The sequence below is a fragment of the Pieris brassicae genome, chromosome 4 (genome assembly GCF_905147105.1).
Source record: "Pieris brassicae chromosome 4, ilPieBrab1.1, whole genome shotgun sequence".
In the NCBI taxonomy this organism is placed as follows: domain Eukaryota; kingdom Metazoa; phylum Arthropoda; class Insecta; order Lepidoptera; family Pieridae; genus Pieris; species Pieris brassicae.
The window spans coordinates 2406229-2427818 of record NC_059668.1 but is presented as its reverse complement, the minus strand read 5'-3'; the positions used below and the strand labels follow the sequence as shown (position 1 = coordinate 2427818).

At 33.7% G+C, this 21590-nt stretch overlaps 2 protein-coding genes across 5 annotated transcripts; one reads left to right on the top strand and one right to left on the bottom strand.

Moving 5' to 3' along the window:
• The first annotated feature begins 205 nt into the window (after positions 1–205).
• LOC123708501 (mucin-2) lies at positions 206–11066 on the top strand. 3 transcript variants are annotated; one of them, XM_045659249.1, is made up of 6 exons: positions 206–781; positions 7835–7911; positions 8683–8976; positions 9100–9223; positions 9311–9924; positions 10039–11066. In XM_045659249.1, the coding sequence occupies exons 3-6, from the start codon at positions 8770–8772 to the stop codon at positions 10624–10626; spliced, it is 1533 nt and encodes a 510-aa protein (XP_045515205.1). In that variant the 5' UTR covers positions 206–781; positions 7835–7911; positions 8683–8769; the 3' UTR covers positions 10627–11066. The 3 variants fall into 3 exon arrangements, with proteins under 3 accessions (XP_045515205.1, XP_045515206.1, XP_045515204.1); XM_045659250.1 differs by lacking the exon at positions 206–781 and adding an exon at positions 5730–5923 and having other exon boundaries at positions 9311–9915; XM_045659248.1 differs by lacking the exon at positions 206–781 and adding an exon at positions 5731–5923.
• Positions 11067–11632: 566 nt separating this feature from the next.
• On the bottom strand, positions 11633–21356 carry LOC123708500 (eukaryotic translation initiation factor 4B). Of its 2 annotated transcripts, none has more exons than XM_045659246.1 (15): positions 21287–21356; positions 20742–20849; positions 19884–20083; positions 19361–19468; positions 18977–19074; positions 18416–18555; positions 17492–17603; positions 16778–16873; positions 15892–15956; positions 14984–15161; positions 14356–14440; positions 14093–14132; positions 13399–13549; positions 12813–12966; positions 11633–12481 (listed from the first exon to the last, which is right to left on the bottom strand). In XM_045659246.1, exons 1-15 carry the CDS (start codon positions 21297–21299, stop codon positions 12419–12421), a joined length of 1611 nt encoding a protein of 536 aa, XP_045515202.1. In that variant the 5' UTR covers positions 21300–21356; the 3' UTR covers positions 11633–12418. The 2 variants fall into 2 exon arrangements, with proteins under 2 accessions (XP_045515202.1, XP_045515203.1); XM_045659247.1 differs by having other exon boundaries at positions 19884–20074.
• Between the last annotated feature and the right edge of the window lie 234 nt (positions 21357–21590).

Sequence of the window (21590 nt, the reverse complement as noted above, 5' to 3'; positions counted from 1 at the left end):
AAAGAATCACGCCATGGATCATGCCACCATCCGCATGGTAAAGGCATCCTAGGGGGTTTCTGGGGGGAAATCAAATAAATCTAGGGGTACGTCGCCGAGACCATCTGGCAGCACTGATTTTCAGGCGTCATTTCTACAACGTGTTTGTGATAATTTAGATAGCCGTCTTCCTTCTTCATTCACATAATAAGATAACGCTATCTCAACTCTTCCAAAGCCTTAGTCCTGCTTGCCTTTTGAGTTTGTCTCTGATTGTGTGAATCTCGGTATTCGGCATAGAGTTCATTATATATATATATGATAGGTCGCTAATATTTCATCATCTTATCGAAATTTATCCGCGTCGAAAGTAAGATTTTAGTGTGAAAATAAAATTTAGTGAATGTAAATTCGACATTAATAACGGCTCCTATTTGCGATTAATTAATTATTAATAGTACATTTCTTTTGTGTTTAACCAATAACAAAAAGTAGTGCTCCAAAAACTTCAAATTTTAATTTAAACTGGTCTTTAACTGTAATAGTTTAAAGACCCCCGTTGGTGTATATTTATTTATAATTATATATAAAAGACATCAAACTACCAAGAGCAGTTAAACAATCAATTGTCTAACATGGTCAACGCGTATACCCAAATAATCGATAACAATTTGTTGGAAAATATTTATATTAACAAAACAAATAATTTAGCGCAAACAGTTTTGCGTCGTACCCGCTGTTGTATAAAGAAGGATAAAATTGAAAAAGTGAAGAAAATCAGATCTATAAGACATATGAAAATGTAAGTAATTTTTAATATATATACATTTTTAAATTTAGATTATTTACACTCTAAACCTACAAAGTATAATATAAAAACAAAATTTTCAGGCTTAGGATATTAATATCCATCTATAAAAGTTAATATCACAACTGTGTACCAATGGATTTTTGGTTATGCATTTATTTATCACTTGCTTGTATGGTGAAGAAAATCATTGTGAGGAAACCGGCACAGAATGTAATGATGTTCAGAATAAATAAAGTAACTGATCATGAAACATACAGAATATGGAGGATCAGACCTAACAGAGTTTAGCACCCCTGGTTATAGACAAATTAAAATGTTTGAAGATAAAAAAATTAGGATACAAATGTTTTGAGCAAATAATGACATCAGAGATGTGACTAGGAAATGTTATATATATATGTATATATACTTTGTCACATGGTTTAGTTTTCTACTTGTTATGTAACAATGAAGTTTATATGGTGAATGATGGACTAACAATATCCTGTAGACTACAATTTACTTTGCCTAAAATGGCGAATAATTTTTTTCGTCAACTTCTGTCCCTAGTACAGTATGTGTCTAACTGTAGTACAACACTTTGCTGACTTGTAAACAAGAAAACACACATAATTCACAATGTATAGTGTAGCTATCTTCTGGTGAAAGTATTTCATGGTGGCAATGTAATTGCCCTCTTAACAACTCTCATCATCTATAACTGCATTTATCGAGGGGATCGTTTAGCGCATGTTTGTGATTTCTAGAAAAGTAGGTGAATAACTATCATGACGTTCGAGATTAATAGTAGCGTCGTCTACGTATCATAGATTATTTGAATGCATCGAGTACTCCAACTCTGATATTCCAGTCTTCAGTAACAGAAGCGGGATTATGAAACGTTAGGCAGAATTCCTGTAAAACTTTGGTGCACCTTTATTATGCTGGGGGTACGAATAAAGTATGAATTGAATCATAAATACTTCCATGTATTTTGTGAATAGTTTGACTATCTCAGAATCCGTAGATCAAAACAAGACAAACTATGCTTCAAGTTAAATTACTTGGTCTAAATAAAGTTTTTAAGTAGATCCATATTTAAAAAATACCACAATACTCTGCCTCTAGAAGAATCGTTTACAGTTGAACATTGTAGATCTATGTTAATTTTTACAGAGAAAAATATCACAGGTCATCTAATCTTTTTACTGTTTGAGCGTCGGGGTAGAGAAAGGTCACCGCAAGTATTTGCATGCTTCAAATCCATTAAGGGTTTGATGTTGAAATGCTATATAATGGTAGGAAACGTTAATTATGCAATTATTACGGAATGGACCATGTCGATAGTCCTTTTTTTAATACGGACTTTTTTCATTTTATTGACATGAAATATAGTTAAAAAGTGGGTCAAATCAATTTTACTAATTCGTAGAAAGCTAACGTGACACACTAGATATTTAAATTTCCCAAACTATTACAACATCAATTTATGCTTTGAATCAGGTTTTTGATGTTGAGTTAGTGTTAATTAAAATTATTACAGTTTATTATTATATTATTTCAATATGTATAATATGTTTTGAAAATTCAGTTACCGTAGTTTGTCATCAATTTTTTAATGTTAAACATTTTGTATGATAATTAAGAAAGGCTAATGTGGTGCATGGCACAAAAAAGGTTGGGAAATACTGTAATAAGTTCTACGTTATATCAATATTAAGTGCAATCGGTTTATGTTACTCAAATTAATCAGGATAAAAAGTATTTTGATTAAGTTACGACGTCTTTAAAAATAACTGAAGATATTAAGCGCTTTGTTTTATCCAAGAATAAGAAAGCTATGTACTATAAGCTTTAAAGACACAAGAGGAAAAAAAACATTATAAAGACATAACGTTACGAGGGTTGAACGTCGCCGTTAAATTTATCAAGAAAATTGTGGACTAATATAGTAATCCCATAAATAATTATATTTGATAAAATAATACATTGTATCGCTAGTATTACAACTATGTCTGCATCGAAGGGCCAAAAGTAATTCTTGTTCATCATTCTTTAATCACTGGCATTTGCAAAAAAATCTACAGTTTATTATATTTGCACTTCGGTTCAAATGATTCAGCTAAACTAGATAGCTCCGCGACTCGAACGTCAGAGGCCAGGATGGGTGAACTGTTTCAGTCATATAATAACAATTATTAATCGTTAAAGTTGAAGGCCGTGCTTTAACATATATTGTTATAATATATATCTTAACTTAGCTAGGGATTAAATCTGTATATTAACCGTTAAACGCTTGGGATTTGGTCCTTTGAGAGATAGAAAAGTCATATTAGAAAAAATTATTTTAAAACAAATTTGAAAGTTATTTAAAATATAATGAGACATTTTACATGATTGTATTGATCAAATTCAAAGACACATTAATGAGATGCCTATTAATCAGCTGAACGCTTGAAAGATAGTCACCTTGTCAGTGTATATATTGGTATTCCTACTGAAATGATTGTAATGTATTAGTAAAGAAATAATTTAATAAGTATTAATTAGTTTGAGGTCAAATTAAATTATGCTATATGAGAGATTTGAGAATATTTCTAGTGCTAAATAGAACTTAAAAAAACGATTGATTATATTGTAAAGTAAAAATGAATAACCATGAAATCCTATACGTTAAAACGAAGCATATACATATCATGATTAAACTTAAAAAAAAGTGAATAAAATTCTTACGCCTACAGTTCAATGAAGTCTATTCAATTTTAATCTAGTATATACTCAATAAGACTCGATAAATTCGGGACGATAATCCTTTCAAGAGCGCAATTTCGTTAGCGTTGAAGTTATTTGCATTCTTTTTAAAACCACATTATCCGTTGTATCTACATGGTAGTGAATTATTGAAACATAACGAATAAAAGCCAAAATTCCTGTAATTATTTTATTATCATGATGATATAAGAACTAGCCCTGCTGTTAATCTTATCAGCAGCCAGGCCAGCCTGGTGGTGGTCGATGCATAAATGAATTACGTAATAAAATCCTAGTTTAACTGCATTGCTAGCAATTATAGTTTATTATGTTCATCTTATTGTGGCTGGTCATGGAAAATGTAATTGTATTTTTTCTTCATAATGCTTATGTCACTGCTGATATATTATGCCGTATATAGAGATACAATAGAACAAAGATATTTCTTTATACTTTATGTAGAGCATTGGAAATTTCCTATGTATAGTTCAGTAGGTATAGAAAATTGTTTTTTTTTTACTAGTCATGAAATTCCAGAATCAAACCGATCCTATCTTGTTTCTGTAAAGCCATTGAATATAAATTATTGTTCAAGAAAATATTTGACGCTGGCCGGGTATTTCTACACACACACACATACACACACACACATATATATATATGTCTATATGTATATACATATACTAGATAATTGACTGACGTTTCGTCTATTCAAAAGGTTTGGCGGAATATGGATGTAGAGGTTAATAAACTTTTGGGAATGATTCACTTGAGACTGATGCTATTATAATAATCCAGTTTAAGGTAGAAGGAAAAAACAGTGATTACAAAATGAAAAAACCTGCGTTCTATTGTCTATGAAAATTATGGTGTAATTTGCATAGGTCTTATTAATCCCGACCATCTAGGTAAATTTACCACCGTCACCTTCTGAGTTGTATTTCGAAAACTTGCGTCTAGCAAATAACCTAGCAATCTTCCCGAATAGGCTCGGTATTCTGGGCTCAATATTCTCTGAAATCCATAGAAATAGACAAATCGATATATATTAGCAAGAACTCCTAGGGTTCAGAGGAAGAATACCCCAACATATTGTAGCGACATCTACAATCTGCACCTAATATTCAATATGATAACGTCATACTCGAAAATGTACTATCAATGTATTCCGACCGATAAAGATGTATATAACTTTTTGACCTTAGCCTCTGGAGGTTACGGACCAGCCAGTCAGTCCCTGTCTAAATCCTTTAAGTCGGAGGAAAATCACCACCACATTACTACTAAATTAAACAAATGAAAACAATAGTTTTTATTAATAAATTTAAATGTATTAGTTAATTCGTCATGTTAATCAAAATTTGACATACAATTAATTAGCATTTATAAGGTGAAATTTCCTGCTGACATTTAATTATTTTTATTAAGTAATAACGGGAAACTACTCCCGAAAATTGTTATGTGTTATTATCTCCCATTTACTGCTCTACATTTTCATGATGATAAATGCTTGTCGATAAATTGCCTTAACTACCTCCCTCAAAAGCTAGTCGATATCTTGTATAGGATAGTTGGTGGTGAATTGTTTCATAAACATGACAGATATGCGTTATGTGTCCTCAAAAGTCCTTATAAGTCATTTATAATCTAAAAGATATAATTATAATATATAACTTATAAGGTAATACTTATTATTTTTAATAGAAAAATATAGCTTTTATTATTAGAAAAGTATATAAATGTTCTGCTATTCTAGTTAGTATAATGGACAATAAAAGCCATTTTTGCTTTTGCCTAAATTCTGTTTCTGTTTCATAAAATTTCTGAATGTATGTTAGACTAGGTATTTTTTTTATATATTGTCCTGTTTGTAATTGTTTTGTTGCCGCATAAGCTATAAAAGCAACGGTATTCATGTGCTAATGTTATTTTGCAGTTTTGTCATTTGTGTTGCGTGAAACCCCAGTAAGTTCCCCCACTTCCCTTCAACCCACACACAGAAAATAGCGATTGCGAGAAATGAACCTACATAACTATATACATATCTATAGTCGAGCGAAAACATGTCGAACTCGTGACCGTCAAGAAATCTCTTTCGGTATTGGCTACTAGAGTTGACGTCATATCTATCGACCAATAAAATTATACGCGAGATATTTTTAGAATACGACGTAACGAGAGTGGGGTTGAGGAAAATCGTCCACCTCGCGGACTTCGAATGTTGCACAATATTTTTGAAGCTCTATCGGAGCGCGCGTATACTATTTACCTTTTAAAAAATATATTAAAACTTGACCTTGGAACTTAAGTTCCCGTTCACATATACGTTGCCTATTTTTGTTAATATTTTGTGACTTACGTCTAACCGACGAAAGGAAGTGCCTTCAAATATTTCTTTGAAGGGTAAGTTTTAGTTTTAGTGTATTTTTAGTAGTATTCTATTAAATACCATATATACGTACATTATATATATATATCTTGTTTTTATGTTCCATTATTATCTTTATAAAACTGGGTGAACTGAGGCTTTATATTGAATGTACTTGTAAAAGCATGTAAGTTGAACCTGTAAGTTTACGTTGTACACAAATGATTATAGGCTCATGTGGCAACCGCGTGGAATAGTTGCTTGTAAATACGCATGTGTGTTTCTAGAACAAAGTGGATGCTTCGCTCAATTATAAAATGTGTTTTTTATTGCACAATACTTAAATTTTGAATATTGTCAAGTTTGAGATAGATACTCTAACCTCCACTATTAAATTCGAGGTCAACGCTAATGGATTATTAAGTAGTCATTACAAATTCCATAGAACGAGTATATGAACTTGGTGAATTATTTAAATTTGGGCCATCTAAAATTATAAAGATATATGTGTGTATAGCCTTGTATGCTGATATTTGGTGAATGTAAAAATTACGTGGGGGCTGGCAGGTGTGAGACAGACACGCCTGTGAAAGTTGTTTCAGTAGGAAATGCACCTTGTTTATCACCAACTGTAGTGACATTTACAATCGCGTTTGCGTTCCGATACATTTTTCGTAGGTGTCCGTAAATATTTAGGGCTTCAAGGTTACTTTGGAGGAGGCAAAGGTCTTTGGAAATTTACCTTTTATCTATTATGACTGGTTGAAACAACAAGTATACTTAAGATATTCATATAAAAACATAAATAGGATGTCATTTACTGATAACGACCAAGTGCCTGTCGTGTACTTTAAAGTATTTAATTTATTCGAAGCGATTGAATTGTAAGATCAAAATTTGGCATTAGTATGGTATTTTAGTCCGTAGTTTCTGTCGTAAAATAAGTATCAGTCTAATTCATGCTTGTTAAGACAATTGCTTGTTTTTTATCAACTAGCAAAGTTATTAAATGTCGAACTCATTATGTGATATTAGCCTCATCATTATGTCTACTTTGCCTAAAGATTTCCTACATTTTGGTACAATTCTTACTGCACAAACACATCGCAAATTCACACATTGACCTTTGTACGCCGTCTATATTGAATTCGAACAACGTATATTGGTTTAGTTCCAAAAACGTAAGCGCTGGTGAAATTTCCCATAAAAAATATATGGTTACTGTTCTACTACATAAGTAGAACCACTATCCGATTTTATATTGTGTTCTTCGCCCATGAGCATGCTATATAACGATAATATCCCATATTAATGTGCAAAGTACAATGTGTTAGAAGCAAAAAAGATTTAATATTTGTCTAGACGATATCGGCTATCGAGACTAAAAAAATTAAGTAGTTTTGTATTCGACACATAAAAAATAGATAATAACGTCGTCCATTTTGTATGCGAGATAGCGTGTATGATGATGTATCTTGGTGGCATATTATAAAAAGAGTAGGTAGAATCCTAGCGATAATGTTGAACACGTTTTGTGCCACGTGCAATTAGAGTTAATGATTATTGCAGTAGTCACTTGATTGAAGATAAGATTTTATAATAATAATAAAACACGTAGAACTACATTCATTTAATCACCTTAAGAATATTTTAATAAATGTATTGTGCAAGAGCCTAATGCTTGTACTAATTACAATGCTCGACGATATCTAATGACTAGGCTTATATAACTCAAATTTTAAAAAATGGTGACACAGCTCGGACGAGTTTTAATGTATGAAGAAAAAAGTTTGTTATTTCACGCGATGTCCCGATAACTATTACGTCATCACGGTGGCTATATCATTAATAATACTATTTGCATTTGTACGATTGCAGGGTTAACTGTTAATTTAAATTTAGAGTTTAATTCTGTGTTTAATCTAAAATATTTTTTATTGTTTCAGGACTACAGCTGTGACAGTGTCTTGGTTCGGACCCTAAAGGGTTAAGGATTTCAGTTGGAGCTCGTGACGAGTTCAAAGTAAGTACTTCCGCATAGGCGGATTCCATATTATTATTTATTATCTATGTTACAGGTTTTAAAGCGGACAGCGGAAAAATAGCAACCTTCAAGATTTTATATTGTTTTTAAAATTTTCATACATAATTTATGGATAGTTAGAGAAATAGGCGATTATATGTTTTATTAACAATATATTTTATCTGATAATTGAGTAAAATTTGATTATTAAATAGTTTCCGCCAGATGAACTTTATAGTTAAACGGATTTGTGTTTTTACCATTTTGTAAGCAACCGTTACGCATTTCATCAATTACTCACTTTTTCATACTCTTCTACAAAGTGCTTTCATATGTAGTTTATTCAGCTAATAAGATGCTTTCTTCCTACAATATATGTATTTTAATGTATTGCTCTGCTGCAATAACTTAAATTGTTTAGTCTTGTATTTCTCTATTAGATTTTTTATCATCTTAATATGTAAATGTATTCCAATAAATTAATCATATAAAGTATTCATTTCCTACTTTATCTCTTTATAACATGGTCATCATGCTTTTTAAAATGAATCAAAAGGGTTGCTATCCTTTCCTATGTTGGGTTAATAATGGCAAGAGTCGATTGCACACAAGCATATTTCCAACATAACACAGTTTGTAATTGTTTTGTAGTTGTATTGTTTTGTGTATATCCAAATCTCGCCTCTCACCGTTTCCCATTCCTCTTTCCTCTTTCCCGATGCTTAATAAATGTATGCACATTATGTTACGCCGTCTCATTTCTGTTTGTAGTTCTTTTCAAAATGGTTGCTCAAAAGATCAACGTCAGTCCGCAAGGAGGCGACGATATCGGAATACAATACGACTACATCGAAAGACATGGTTTTTTCGCAAACGAGTCACAAAACTCGCAGTTTATTGAAAGTAATAGAGATAGATCGGTTAAAGTCCGGAAAGAACCTGAAGGTAAACCGTCCTTACGGAGTTGTGACCGACCTAAGAACGGAAACAGCACTCTCTTCTCCAACGACACCATCAACGCCAACAACGCCATCAACGCCATCGCTATCTACAAGCTATTCAGAGGTAAGAAGGAGTCGGCGGCACGTGAGTTTTTTTTAAACTTTTATAAGTTCGTTTGTAAGTTCTGGACTTGTCGAGAGTCATAACGTTAAGTAATTTTTGTTAACTTCTCTTCTTAACTTTCAGGAATTTCTCAAACCGGAGCCCGTGTATCAAAGTACGATGCAGGATTTGGATGCAGAGTTCTTCCAAGATTTGATTCAGTGGTGCGACGACACACCCACCGAGCAAGTAGTAGTACAGTCCATTGGTAAGTCGAGTTCAGTTGTTCTGCAAAGATGACTTCTGCTAACGGAAAAAAACAGTTTTCTAACATCCCACCATTTTGTTCCAACAGATCCAACAAAAACAACAGACACGAGGGCACACACCACCGACACACAGCACACACAATTCCCACCGCCAGTTTGGGATGTAATTGACAGTAACTCTCCCATAGCTCAATCGAGCTCATTCAACCCGACACCACCTAGTTTTCCCGACTCACCGGTCGGGAACGGTATGGCAGCGTTCAACACAGATTTCTTCGGTTCCACTAACTTCATGAACGAGGAGCGACTACCGTTCCAAGAGCAATTCTTAGATATAGATAAGCTGCCTGTGGTAATAGGGGATCTAGCGTCAGAAACTATCGCCCACTCGAATCCTTGGGTAACCACGGAACCGGTCTGGCATAACACATACGATTACATGAAACCACATACAGATATACACACAATGCCCTTCATCGATCAAGAGGACTCACTGGACATGAAAATGATGTCCGTAATACCTCGGGAGGTAGAAAACGACGTGGTGATATCGGAGTATATCCTTAGTGAGGCCCCGCCTCGGCCCTCGTTGGCCTTGGACGTGGCTGCCAGGCCCTGGACAAACGACATCATCAGTACGCCAGAGGTCCTCACCTACGTCGAGCAGCTTGAGAAAGAAAAATGTCCTTCTGTAAGCTCTGTAAGTCTATCACTCGTATTTTTTTATCTAGCGGTTATATTATAAAGTAACTATATACCATACTCATTGATGTCTTGAAGTTATGATTTTTTTTAACCATGTTAATCATTTCAGGCCCCGATATCACCATCTCAATACACTTCGTCCCCAGCGCCAAGTTGCGCAAAATTGGAAACTTCTCCGTCGGCCGAATATGAACCCATCACTCCAAAGAGCGAGCCTCCGTTGGACTCGGAAGAAGACAACAAGTCGAGTACGAGCAAGAGGCAACGGCACGACAGCGAAGAATCAGACGAGTCGTATACACCGTACGAGCAAACGACTCGGCGGTATAAGCGTCGGAAACCCAGCATACCCATCAAGGATATGATTCGCGCGCTGGAAGGGTCACAGCAGCTGACGAAGGCGCGACGCGGGCGACCCCCCAAAAGGAGGCAAAGCACCATCTCCAACGTTAGCGAAAACTCATCGTCTGTTTCTACGCACGAAATAAAGTACAGAGAGCTCAGAGATAAGAACAATGAAGCCTCGAAACGCTCCAGAATGAACAGAAAGCTCAAAGAACTTCAGATGGAACAGTTGGCCAGCGAACTCGAAGAGCGCAACAAGAAGCTAAGAGTTCGAGCGGATCTGCTCGAAGACATGACTAAGAAACTGAGGGAAGCTTTCATGGCGGCGGTGGCGAAGAGCAAAGTTGGTTAAATTTATTTAGAACTTTTACGGCTTTCAATGGTTTTGTCTTACGCTTAGCGTTGATCTTTGTTTGCTTCGCGGGCAACTAGATTAGTAGACACAGGCCCAGACATGTTCTGAGCGTAGTTATCGCGTTTTTATTTCGTAAACCGGATATGACATTATTAATACAGGATTTGACGTTTTAGATTATAAGTATTACATTTTAAGAATATAATTACTTAACACTTTATTATATTTTTAACGAGAAGTGTTAAGGTCTTGATTTAATTTAACTTGTAAGTCTTTGTCGAGGCATCTTTGAAACTCGAATTTAATGTTAAATAAAAAAAAAAACAATTAATATTAATTAATCTAAAATTGGTTAGTGTTTGAGATAACGCATGGTAATTGATCGCGGTAGACTTACGTTTTGTTGTATTTGAAATAAATGTTTTCAACTTGTTGAATTGCTTGTTTCTGTTTTTCATACATTTACCGATTTGATCAAAACATAGCTTTATAATTGTACCGAGTTATTATCTGTTATTGGCTTTAGTACTGTCATTCCGTTATATAAATTTTATGTGATAATATAACAGCTATTTTATTAATACAATTTTTTTACTTCAAACCCAAAACGCAATCATGTACAGCTCGGTAAACAATGCGTGATTTTATAACATTATAAAAATGTATGCGCAGGTATAATTCATCCATCATAATTTTTTTGTGTAAGTGAAACGCTTACGCAGCGCACGCAATGGAAGTTCTAAAGATTTATTTCCAGACACTTTCATGCTTCTAGCCTATAAGTACCATTATATTTATAGCTTTCCTTAATAAATGGGACTATTTGTCAGAAAAAATAATTTTAATTCTAATTATTTACTGAAATTTGCGCATACATACTGAGCTATATTCAGTTTTATGTGTATAAAGCCGGGTATCCACTATGGATACTCGGCTTTAGGGTGGATTAGTAGATAGGGTTATATATGATATCATGACATCAAGATAAAATAAAATACCTTAATGAAAAAGAGTAATTTATTTATAATTCACATAAGACATTATGTACCAAATTCTGATGATGTTTTAGGTAAAATAATTATCATACAATGATATATTGTGACAAGACCTTAAAGTAATGTGGAGGTTTTTCAAATGAATCCTGCGAATGCATCAAAAATCATATGGCAACCAATATTACGCCAAAATGCATTTTATTCCAAATGTGTAAAGATAAATAATACAATTAACATTCTAATAATAAATCTAAATCGACTAAATATAGTATAGACAAATCTAAAAGAACAAAAAGATCTATCGGCATTGCAGCAAAATGTTAACACCTCTGGAGATATACAGAACGGGATAAAAGAGCACCGATTCTGGCAATCTTTAGAATTAAACTCCATCAGTTATCAGGTAACCGTTTACACAGCATTATAAATGTAACAAACCCATAGAAAATTTACATCAATATTCGCGGCGCCCCAGCCGTCATTATACAACTCACTATTAACCTCGAAATGATAACGACGGGGTAATTAAGCGATACTATCGCTATAATGGTATGACAAACAATGAATACTAGCTCTGTATGATTGTATGTTATTTCTTCATTTATATTAAATAAATGTTTGTCCGTAACAAATGCTTTATTTTGCATTGCAATACAATAAAATGATACAATAGTAAAGCTTAGCACAATAAGGGCTGGGGCAGGCCTCGAAGCGCAGTGTGCATTTAGCCTAATGTACACTCGTATAATTTACAGTCGAATCACAAGTTTACACTAGCACTCAAGTCAACACTATTAATCGGACCCGGCGTCGTCCGCGTCTTCTAGGAAACTAAATTTGTTAGATGCAATGAAGTTCTGAAACAAATAGTCGTAGGTTAGGTTAGGTAGGGTATGAGATAAAATTTATTCCAAAAAGTTAAATTAATAAAATTAAGTTTGTATGAAATGCCCCTTTCAAAATGGGAGCAAAACCATTATTGTTGAAATAAGATATTTTTCATATTCACATTTTATAAAAATCCTACGCATACATATCAAATATAAAGGAAAGATTCCTTGAACATTTGAAGCAAATTTCATTTATAAACTTAATGTTTGACACAAAAATATTTAAAATTGTTGCATGATAATACAACAATTAGGAATATTAATAATTTGGGTAGCCACAGATAGAGATTAAACATACCGGTTTCTCCTGTTCCTTCATCTTGGGCAGTGGTTTCTCATCGGATTCCCGTCGGTCCCTGGAGCGAGAGGTACGTCCATTCCTTTCCCGGGATTCATCTTTCTCGCCCGAAGGCTCGCGATGCTCTTGACCGTCTACCTCTTCGCCATTTTTGCTATTAAATAATTAAATGTTATAATTACCTTTTGTGTATATACCGATTTTGTGAATTTAAAATTTCAACAGCGTTTAAAAACTTATCTTTTTGGCATTATTTATCAAACTACTTTAATTTTATCAAATTACATTTTAAATCACATATAATATTTACCAAAAAAATGTATACAGCTTATTAAAGAAATCTGTCAGAATCAAAGAAATCAAATTCCTTGAGAGAGCTTGGTTAGAGAGAACTTGGTCAAACACTCGGAAGAAAAGACTACAATGATTATTAATGCAAAAATGTACACCATACTAATACTCTCTTCGAAATCTGCGAAATTTTGTAGTATTGACAGCTTTTCAGGTATGCAGTCACTACACCTACACACCTCAAAAGGTTGAGAGAGGCCTCTCATTATAGTGGGTTTATAGAAAAAATCCTTACTAGTCGTGATCGTCCCTCTCGCGGGAGCGGTCGTCTCCATCCTCCCTGTCCTTCTCCGAGTCGCGGTTATCTCGCGGCCGAGAGTCGCGCGACTCTTTCTCTTTTGAAACCTCGCGACCTCTGTTGTAACTACGGTTCTCTCTGCGGTCATCTGTGGAAAATATGTTAGATAAGAGATAGAAGTAATTAAAAAGCGACTTTAAATACATTAAAGTCGGTTACACATATGTAAAAAAAAACACAAATGTGTTTCTGAAAGAGGTAAATTTTTGTTTGAAATACCAAAACCATGTACCATTGGGACCATTTGTTAAGCGAAACAATTATTTACTCGCCGTGCATCAAAGCCAGATACCTTAGGGAATAACTTTTGTGTTTTGATAGTTATAGCAATTTACATTTAATTTTACAAATATATTTACGGTTGTAATATTTATAATGCGTAAATAATCTATCAAATCTAATTAGTGTTTTTTAAATTTTATTACTTATAGACAAACAGATAATCAGAATACTGTGCCTAAGACATGTTTAAGACATGACGGTATTGTTATGTTTTCCATTACTATTGGTTCTATGAACCAAACTTGGTGTATTGGTGTACCATGATTAGACGCACGGGCCTAACCCTATAAAACGACGATCGTAACGAGTGTGGTTTAATTCTAATTTAGATTATAAAAAAAATTCTTACCACGTCTTGCACCAGGGCGTCTATCGCCAGATTGATCGTTCTGAAATAACATGAAAATAATAAAATTTGATGTATAGTTTAAGAAACAAATTAAATTTCAGTTTCAAAACAATATCAAATTCAAATCTGTTAATAAATAGACGCAGATATTTTAATTAATGTTTACTTACTACCAATTATACAAAAGTTGACATTGATGACAATTCAATTAGAAAATACATATTTGTATACATAATTAATATCTATAAAATAATTTAACTAACCCTTCGTCCCCAACGCTCCTTTTCATCAGTACCGCGACGAGCTTCTTCTTCCTGCTTCCGTAAGCGCTCCTCTATTTCGCGCTCCCTTTATTAATAATGCCGAGATTATTTTATATAGATTGACACATCACGATACAAATATTTACAATGTCTCTAATATTAAACATGATAGAAACAGAAAAAAATATTACTATTATGTGTGAGTGCATGTAAGTTTTTGCGTTTTAAATGAGTAAGTGTTGGTATATTGCGACCGAGTTGCATATGAAACGCAACACGGTGTCTAATTGACCTGTTTACTATGGCACAAAGATGTAATCATACAATTATTACAGCCAAAATGGCTGCAATTCTTGTTTACTGTGCGATTACGTATTAAAATTAATAACCAGAATTTACCATTTTATCTTATAACCGCTATAATTTAAAACTATGTATGCTCAAAAGCTTGGACGTGAGCATTTTTTATACATTTAACTGACATACAAAAACACATAATATCAATCCTATATTTGTAATTTTAACATACTTTACGTCAGCCGTGTGATCCTCAATCCTCTGAACGTGCGTTCGAATCCCGACTGACTTCTATATGGGCATTTAAGACTAATATATCGTTTTGACTCACTTAGCAGCCGTATCGACGGGCTTGGCCCCACCAAAGACTTTCTCAGCGGCTACGGGTTTAGGTGCCGCCGGCTTTTCATCAATGGGAGCCCCATCCGCAGGTTTCGTTGGGACTTCAGGGTCACGAGGCACGGAACGTGGGAGCAAGTTTAGTTTGGGACGCTCACGGGGCTTGGAATCTGTAAAAAAAGTTACTTTAGTTTTAAAAGCGAACTGTATATACCAAATAAGTCACACTTATGACGTCCGGGTTATACGGCACTCGGTCACACATAGTTAAGTTTAATTACATTAGGCTAATGACTTAAAGACGTAAAATATATTTCCTAATAATTGAATATTCCAAACACATTTATATTTTTGTTAGAACTTCCTCTCCAAGATGAAAACAGACAATGGGCTATATGACAGTATGAAAAATCAAGTAAAATTAACAATCCGCAACAATAACATGGCTTAAGTGAGTAAAATAACATGGGACACAATCATTACTTTATAAATCAGCCACAGATTAGTAAACGATGACGGAGCATATTGGTAAATTAAGTCTTCGTCTATGTAATCCTAATAGCGTCTCAGAGTTTAATTTTCGGAGCAACGAAGTGTATATTATTATTAAGCTTTACATGTGTACATGTATTGTACGTCGTACCTCACAGGGACTGGTGCGACGCCATAGAAACTTTTATTACCTAAAGAAGCGTTTTAGCGAGTTCTTAATTATGAATATTAATTTCGATTTTTTAAAACTAATAATTTAACAGAATTAAAATACAACAATTTTGAAGTCGCATATAAATAATCTGGAATGGTTATTTAACTCTTAATATTTGGTTTAGACAGATAAAGATTTGGAAAGCTAATTTTTACAATTCATAAGGCAAGAACATAAAAAAAAAACGTATTTACCTTCTCTAGGAGGATCCCTGTCACGGTCACCAAAGCCTCTGCTACCAAATCCTCTGCTGTCACGACTATAAATATAACACTTATTATAAAATCGATTAAATATGAAAATTAAGGTAATTAATAATAATAATGTGTCTATATTACATTATATAGTAAATTGTGAAACATTTTGATAAGTTACATAAAAAATAACATGTAAATGTAGGTTAATAGCGACCAATATTATGTGTACAACACAATATGGTGTCTTATGAACCGCACTTTGCTATTGCACAGAGATAAGTATACCTTACAACAATTACCGTCAATTAGATGAAATTATTGTATAGTGTGCTTTAAAATGAATTTAAATACCGTGTATTATAATTCATTCATAGTAAGATAGACTTAAACATGTTTTAACATTTAATTCAATGAAAAATTTAAGGATAAATATAAAACTAAGAAGTTTCCAATAACATATTGTGGTCGCACTAAAACCAATCCCGAGATAACATATTCAGCTGAAAAACTGGAAAGCTCTCAAAAGGAAATATTTCGTTCAGTTTTTGTAACATTTATCGATCGCAGCATGATGTTATATTACGCTATGTAAGTAACGGTAAAAGCTGGTAATGTAAAAGTGAAATAACTTTAAATTCGGTTCAGAAGTTATAGAGCTTATAATTATAAACAAAAAATCAATATAGAAAGAACTTTCTTTTCTAAAAAAAATCTTAAAAGTTAACCTCATAAAATAAATAGTTATAGAATAGTGAAAATTAAAAAACAAATGAGATTAATAGGCTATTAATTGAGTAAATATATAAACTCGATTAACACAATCGGGTTTATTTTACGAAAAAATTACACTTCTGAATGAGGAAAATTGAAAAATTATATTTACCTAAATCCGCCATCCCTCTCGGCAGCTCTGAATCCATCTCTGCCTCCGTAACCGCTCCTTTCGCGACCGCCTTCTTCACGCCCGAAACCGCGTTCCCTTATAAATTATAACATTTCTTATTAGGGCCTATACGGTCGCGCAACTCCAAAAAAGTACATAGTTTCTTTCCATTTTTTGTCATCGTGTCTTGAAGTATGGCAAATGGACAAATATATAGTGGAGTTGAGTAGTATATGTATGCATTTTGAAAGATCGATACAGGATTTAAATAACTTCGCTCGATAGAAAAAAAAAACCAAACATAGCCAATTTTTGACACTTTGAATTCATTTTAAGACGAAAATGTATATAGAACGTGATTAAAATTTACACGATATATTGTATCGCTAGCCAAGTAATCCATTTCCATAACTAATTGTGATAACGGGCCGGCGCGCCTCAGCGCTCCAGCTCGCCATTGCGTACCGCAATCCACCTCGAGACACTGACACAGCAATTCGTGCTGGGATAGGGCCTCAAGTAACAAACTTAATATCTTTAATGATACCCCAAAACATGCTTCTTGGCCTATTGTTTTATAATTTTTTTTAACTACTAGCACATTAAAGAAAACAAATCATTTAGCATAATCTTAACTATACCCTTACAAACGTACTATATTTCTGGATAGATAATAACTATTTGTATTAAATTTGGTTGTATGTGTATAAATACCTTTCCCCATATCTTTCCCGACCGTACGAATCTCGTCCACCGTATGGCGCGCGTGGCGGCTCGGTGGGTCTTTCTGCGTCACGCCAAGCACCTGGCTTGTTGTCGACGCTTGCTGTTATTAAAATGAAAGGGATACCTTTAAAGTAACGTACAGTAAAGTAACCTGTGTACTTAAATGAAAGTTTTTTTCTTTTGTTTAAACATAAATTAATACACACATTTACATTTTATTTTTAAAAAAATCCACGGTTTTTAGATCGTGTTTAGCGAGACGGTTTGCGTCTATATGCTTTAAAAAAGTTTTATAAAATAATCTTTAACCAATTAAAATATTTAATTACGACGACCTTTTCCAGATCAACATTAGGCAATTAATTTGTGTTAGGTCACTCAGGGAGTGTTTGTAAATACCGAGCGAGCCATAGACTAGTCTGAATTGAGTTACGGCATAACCGTGTCACAGATTGAACTAAAACTGCCGGTTACAGGAAATTTCCAACAATCATAGAGCTGCATCTGACCTTGACTAACACTATGACTGAATTTTCTGGTTTCCCTGCCATTGTTATAGACAACGCCCCCGGCTAGAGGGTCCAATAATGACTACATAGTGTCAACCTTTTCTCAGACCTTCCCGAGACATAGAAAGTAACTTTTTTTTTTATTGTACTCTGTATGTATGTCCCAAGTGTGACATTATAGCTCACTCAATATCACTAACACTGTCATTCATCATAGTGACGATTGTTTAAAAATAAAAACATTAAGTATTCTTTAAAGTTAATATTTAAAATTTCCGTTTTTTTTTAATCAACACCCTGTTGTTTTGTTGTTGACAACTTTTACTAAACCTAATTGCCCAGAACGGAACACAGGTCTTTCAAGGTCTTATAAGCTAACACAGCAAATAAAGACTTTACTTACAATCACGTTCACGTTCACGGTCCCTGTCGCGATCTCTGTCTCGGTCCCTGTTTTCGGCAGGGGGTCTAGCACGATTAGTCTCAGGCACTGCCCGAGGACCTGATCGCCAGTCACCCATTGTACGCTCTGGGTCGTAGTCCCTATAAAATTATTCAATGTAACCAAAGTTCTCCAATTAAAGATCAACTAAAATGACATTTAGAAGTCTTTTTGACAGTGTCATTGAGAGTAAACTGTATAAAACATGGTTTTACAAATATAATGGGGTAAAATAACTGATAAATACCAAACATTTATAAAAAATAATATAAATGTATATCTACACATTAGTAACATGACACAAGTCAGGTTTAGTTGGATCAACAATGTAGAATTTTTGTAAATGCCATTGCCTGTATAATTGGTTTAATTTGGTTGGAGACGGGTTTTGATTGATATGCTTATTATTTTTAGGACTAATAATGATGAAAAGGTAAGTTAAGTGACTTAATCATAGAAAAATCTCAAGTCATGTGTCAAGTAACTAATAGTTTAAAATTATTAAAAAATCAAAATAAATACCTGTCTCTATCCGAGCGACCCATGCCACTGCGTCCCATTCCGCGACGATCATTTTCTTTCGTGTACACCTCTATTCTGATTCTCCTACCTCCTATTGTCTGTATGGATCGAATTTTTATGAGAAATTATCTGATAGCAAAACATTACTATTTAAAAAAAAAATATAGCTACAACTTGGTAGACTATTCAATTTGTATGTAAGCCATTAAGTATGAATTACGATAGATGTTGATTGCTTTATCTCAATGAAATTTATAATCTCTGAAATTTTATAAAAGTTTTAAAGAAATACATGTAAAGAGCAAGCAAGAACTTTAAATATTGACCATTGAAAAAATTAATGCTCCAATAACAATACTAAATTTAAACATAAAATATTCTTACAAGGTCAGGAATGTTCATAGCACTGACAAGACTCTCCCTGTCTTCAAAGTCTACATAACCAAATCCTTTGAGACGGTCTCCTTCCCTTGGAAGTCTCAGGTTGGATATCTGTGGGGGGAAAAAAAATGTGATGGTGCACAATGTGTATAACCCAAATATCCTAAATTTAATTACTAGGACAAACAGTAATTGTCATAAGTAGGAGCTATAACATTGACTCAAGTTGCAACCAAACATTGCAGTTGTTTGAAGTAATTATGAGTTTGGATAAAAATTGTACTAAATTGCAATATGTGAGGCAATGACATACAAATTGAATTGATGTGGTATATCAAATAGTTGGTACTTATAACATCATAAACTTAGCCTATGTTAGGCATTAAACTGAATATGAAAAAGTATGATGACATCAGAAAGATTCAACCTCGATTTTATTCTAATTGTATTGAGAGCAGGCCAGTCTTTAGCTAGTATATGTAAAAGATACTTTTTTTCTATTACTAAATACAATTATTTAGAATACCTTAAGGCCCTCAAACAGGTCAGATATAGCACTGTCATCAACATCATATGGAAGGTTGGATATATGTGCGATGTATGGTGGACGTTTGGGGATGCTCTCATCATCCACAGAGAGCCCTCCACGCGCAGCTCTGGACGCGGATGGCAACACCACCGGGCGAGTGGTTCGGGATCCCGAGTGCCCATAACTAGCTGTGACACATGCAATTTACCACTAATTGTGAATTACAGTTCAATACAACATCATTAAATAGTATTTTAATAACAGCATTGTAAAAATACCATGCATAAGCTGGACATGGTATTTTTGGTACCAGTACTTTTTACTAAATTAAACAGCTTAAGTTTGAAACAAATTATGTATTAACATATTTTAATCTTGTGAAATATATTTAAAAAATAAAAGCTAATATTTATCAATGTTTTTATTATATTGTTAAACAAAACAAATAGTGACAATTGTGTAACCCTCAGGTTTTTAAGGGAGCAAGCCAATGAAAGACTAGTCTGAATTGAGTTATGACTTATGTCATCTCGTAGATCATGCTAAAATGGCTGGTCATGGGAAATTCCAACAATTATAGCATCTGCACCTCTTCCACAACCAACTTGGGAATCATAGGCTAAACACAAAATTTTAATTTCTGGTTTCCCCACCTTCCTTATGATGAAAGCATCCGGCTAGAATGTATTTAAAACACAGGACCTTTACTCAGACCTTCCCGGGGTGGAAGAAGTGATAAACACTCAGCTTGTACACCCCATGTACGAGATTATCATTGGCTTGCCATTTCCCTAACCTTCATCATAGGGTAATGAATTTAATTAGGGTAAATTGGCGAAGGTATAAATGACTTACTTTCTTCATCTGGATCGGCCCAGGTGTTTGCAGTAGCGATTGTAGTGGGCTCTGCAATAATGTCTGTGATATTTGCTTTGACCCATTTTTGCTTTTTGGTCTTCTTGCCTGAAAGAGACAGCAATTCATAGGATGCTTAAACTTGGATGTTATTTAACACATAAGTCGATAATGATGACGCATTGCAAGCAAACGACCTACTACAATTTTGGACTAAGCGAGCTTAATATGAACATCAAGGTTATAAATTTCAACTAGTGAAACTAGCTTTTAAAACTTAAGATACACATAACCTTACGATTAAATACATATAAATTTATGAAAATACAAGATATAAAATTTGGCCACGCGGTAAATCCAAACGTCTGCAGCAAAGGAGAATAATGACACGTTAGCATTGTAACATATTTTTCTTACCAAGCTGAATTACTTTTTTATACTACATGCATATTATCTAACTAAAATCATGCAGAAAAAATGAAAAAGGCAATCAATCTACAGTAAAAAACTACTATTTTTCAAGTGACAAAATTAATAGAACTAACCTGTAGCGGCCATATTACAAGGCTGGGGCCAATGTTGCCATTGATTAAACAGTTAACAAATTTGCCGCAGGATGCAGAGTGTAGACTGCAGAATATAAATGAAACGCAGAGTATAGAACGTCAAATGAATATCTAATAAACAGAAATAAAGCTATCTTTATATAAAGTTGCTAAAAAACTATTTATTTAGCCACTTTAATATTACTAGAATAAAAATATTTCTTTTACATGATTTCTTTAGTTTACTTACCGGATAAATTACACTGCAAATTGCACTAAAAATATTTTTTAAATATAATTACAT

Excerpts from the sequence above, each read along its gene's own strand:
- LOC123708501 (XM_045659249.1), top strand. The coding sequence starts at position 8,770 with ATGGTTTTTTCGCAAACGAGTCACAAAACTCGCAGTTTATTGAAAGTA. Across the intron at positions 9,224-9,310 it reads AGTAGTAGTACAGTCCATTG|ATCCAACAAAAACAACAGAC; the intron begins GTAAGTCGAGTT and ends TTGTTCCAACAG. Across the intron at positions 9,925-10,038 it reads AATGTCCTTCTGTAAGCTCT|GCCCCGATATCACCATCTCA; the intron begins GTAAGTCTATCA and ends TAATCATTTCAG.
- LOC123708500 (XM_045659246.1), bottom strand. Across the intron at positions 16,874-17,491 it reads CGGGAAAGATATGGGGAAAG|GGAACGCGGTTTCGGGCGTG; the intron begins GTATTTATACAC and ends ATAATTTATAAG. Across the intron at positions 13,550-14,092 it reads ACGCCCTGGTGCAAGACGTG|ATGACCGCAGAGAGAACCGT; the intron begins GTAAGAATTTTT and ends TATTTTCCACAG.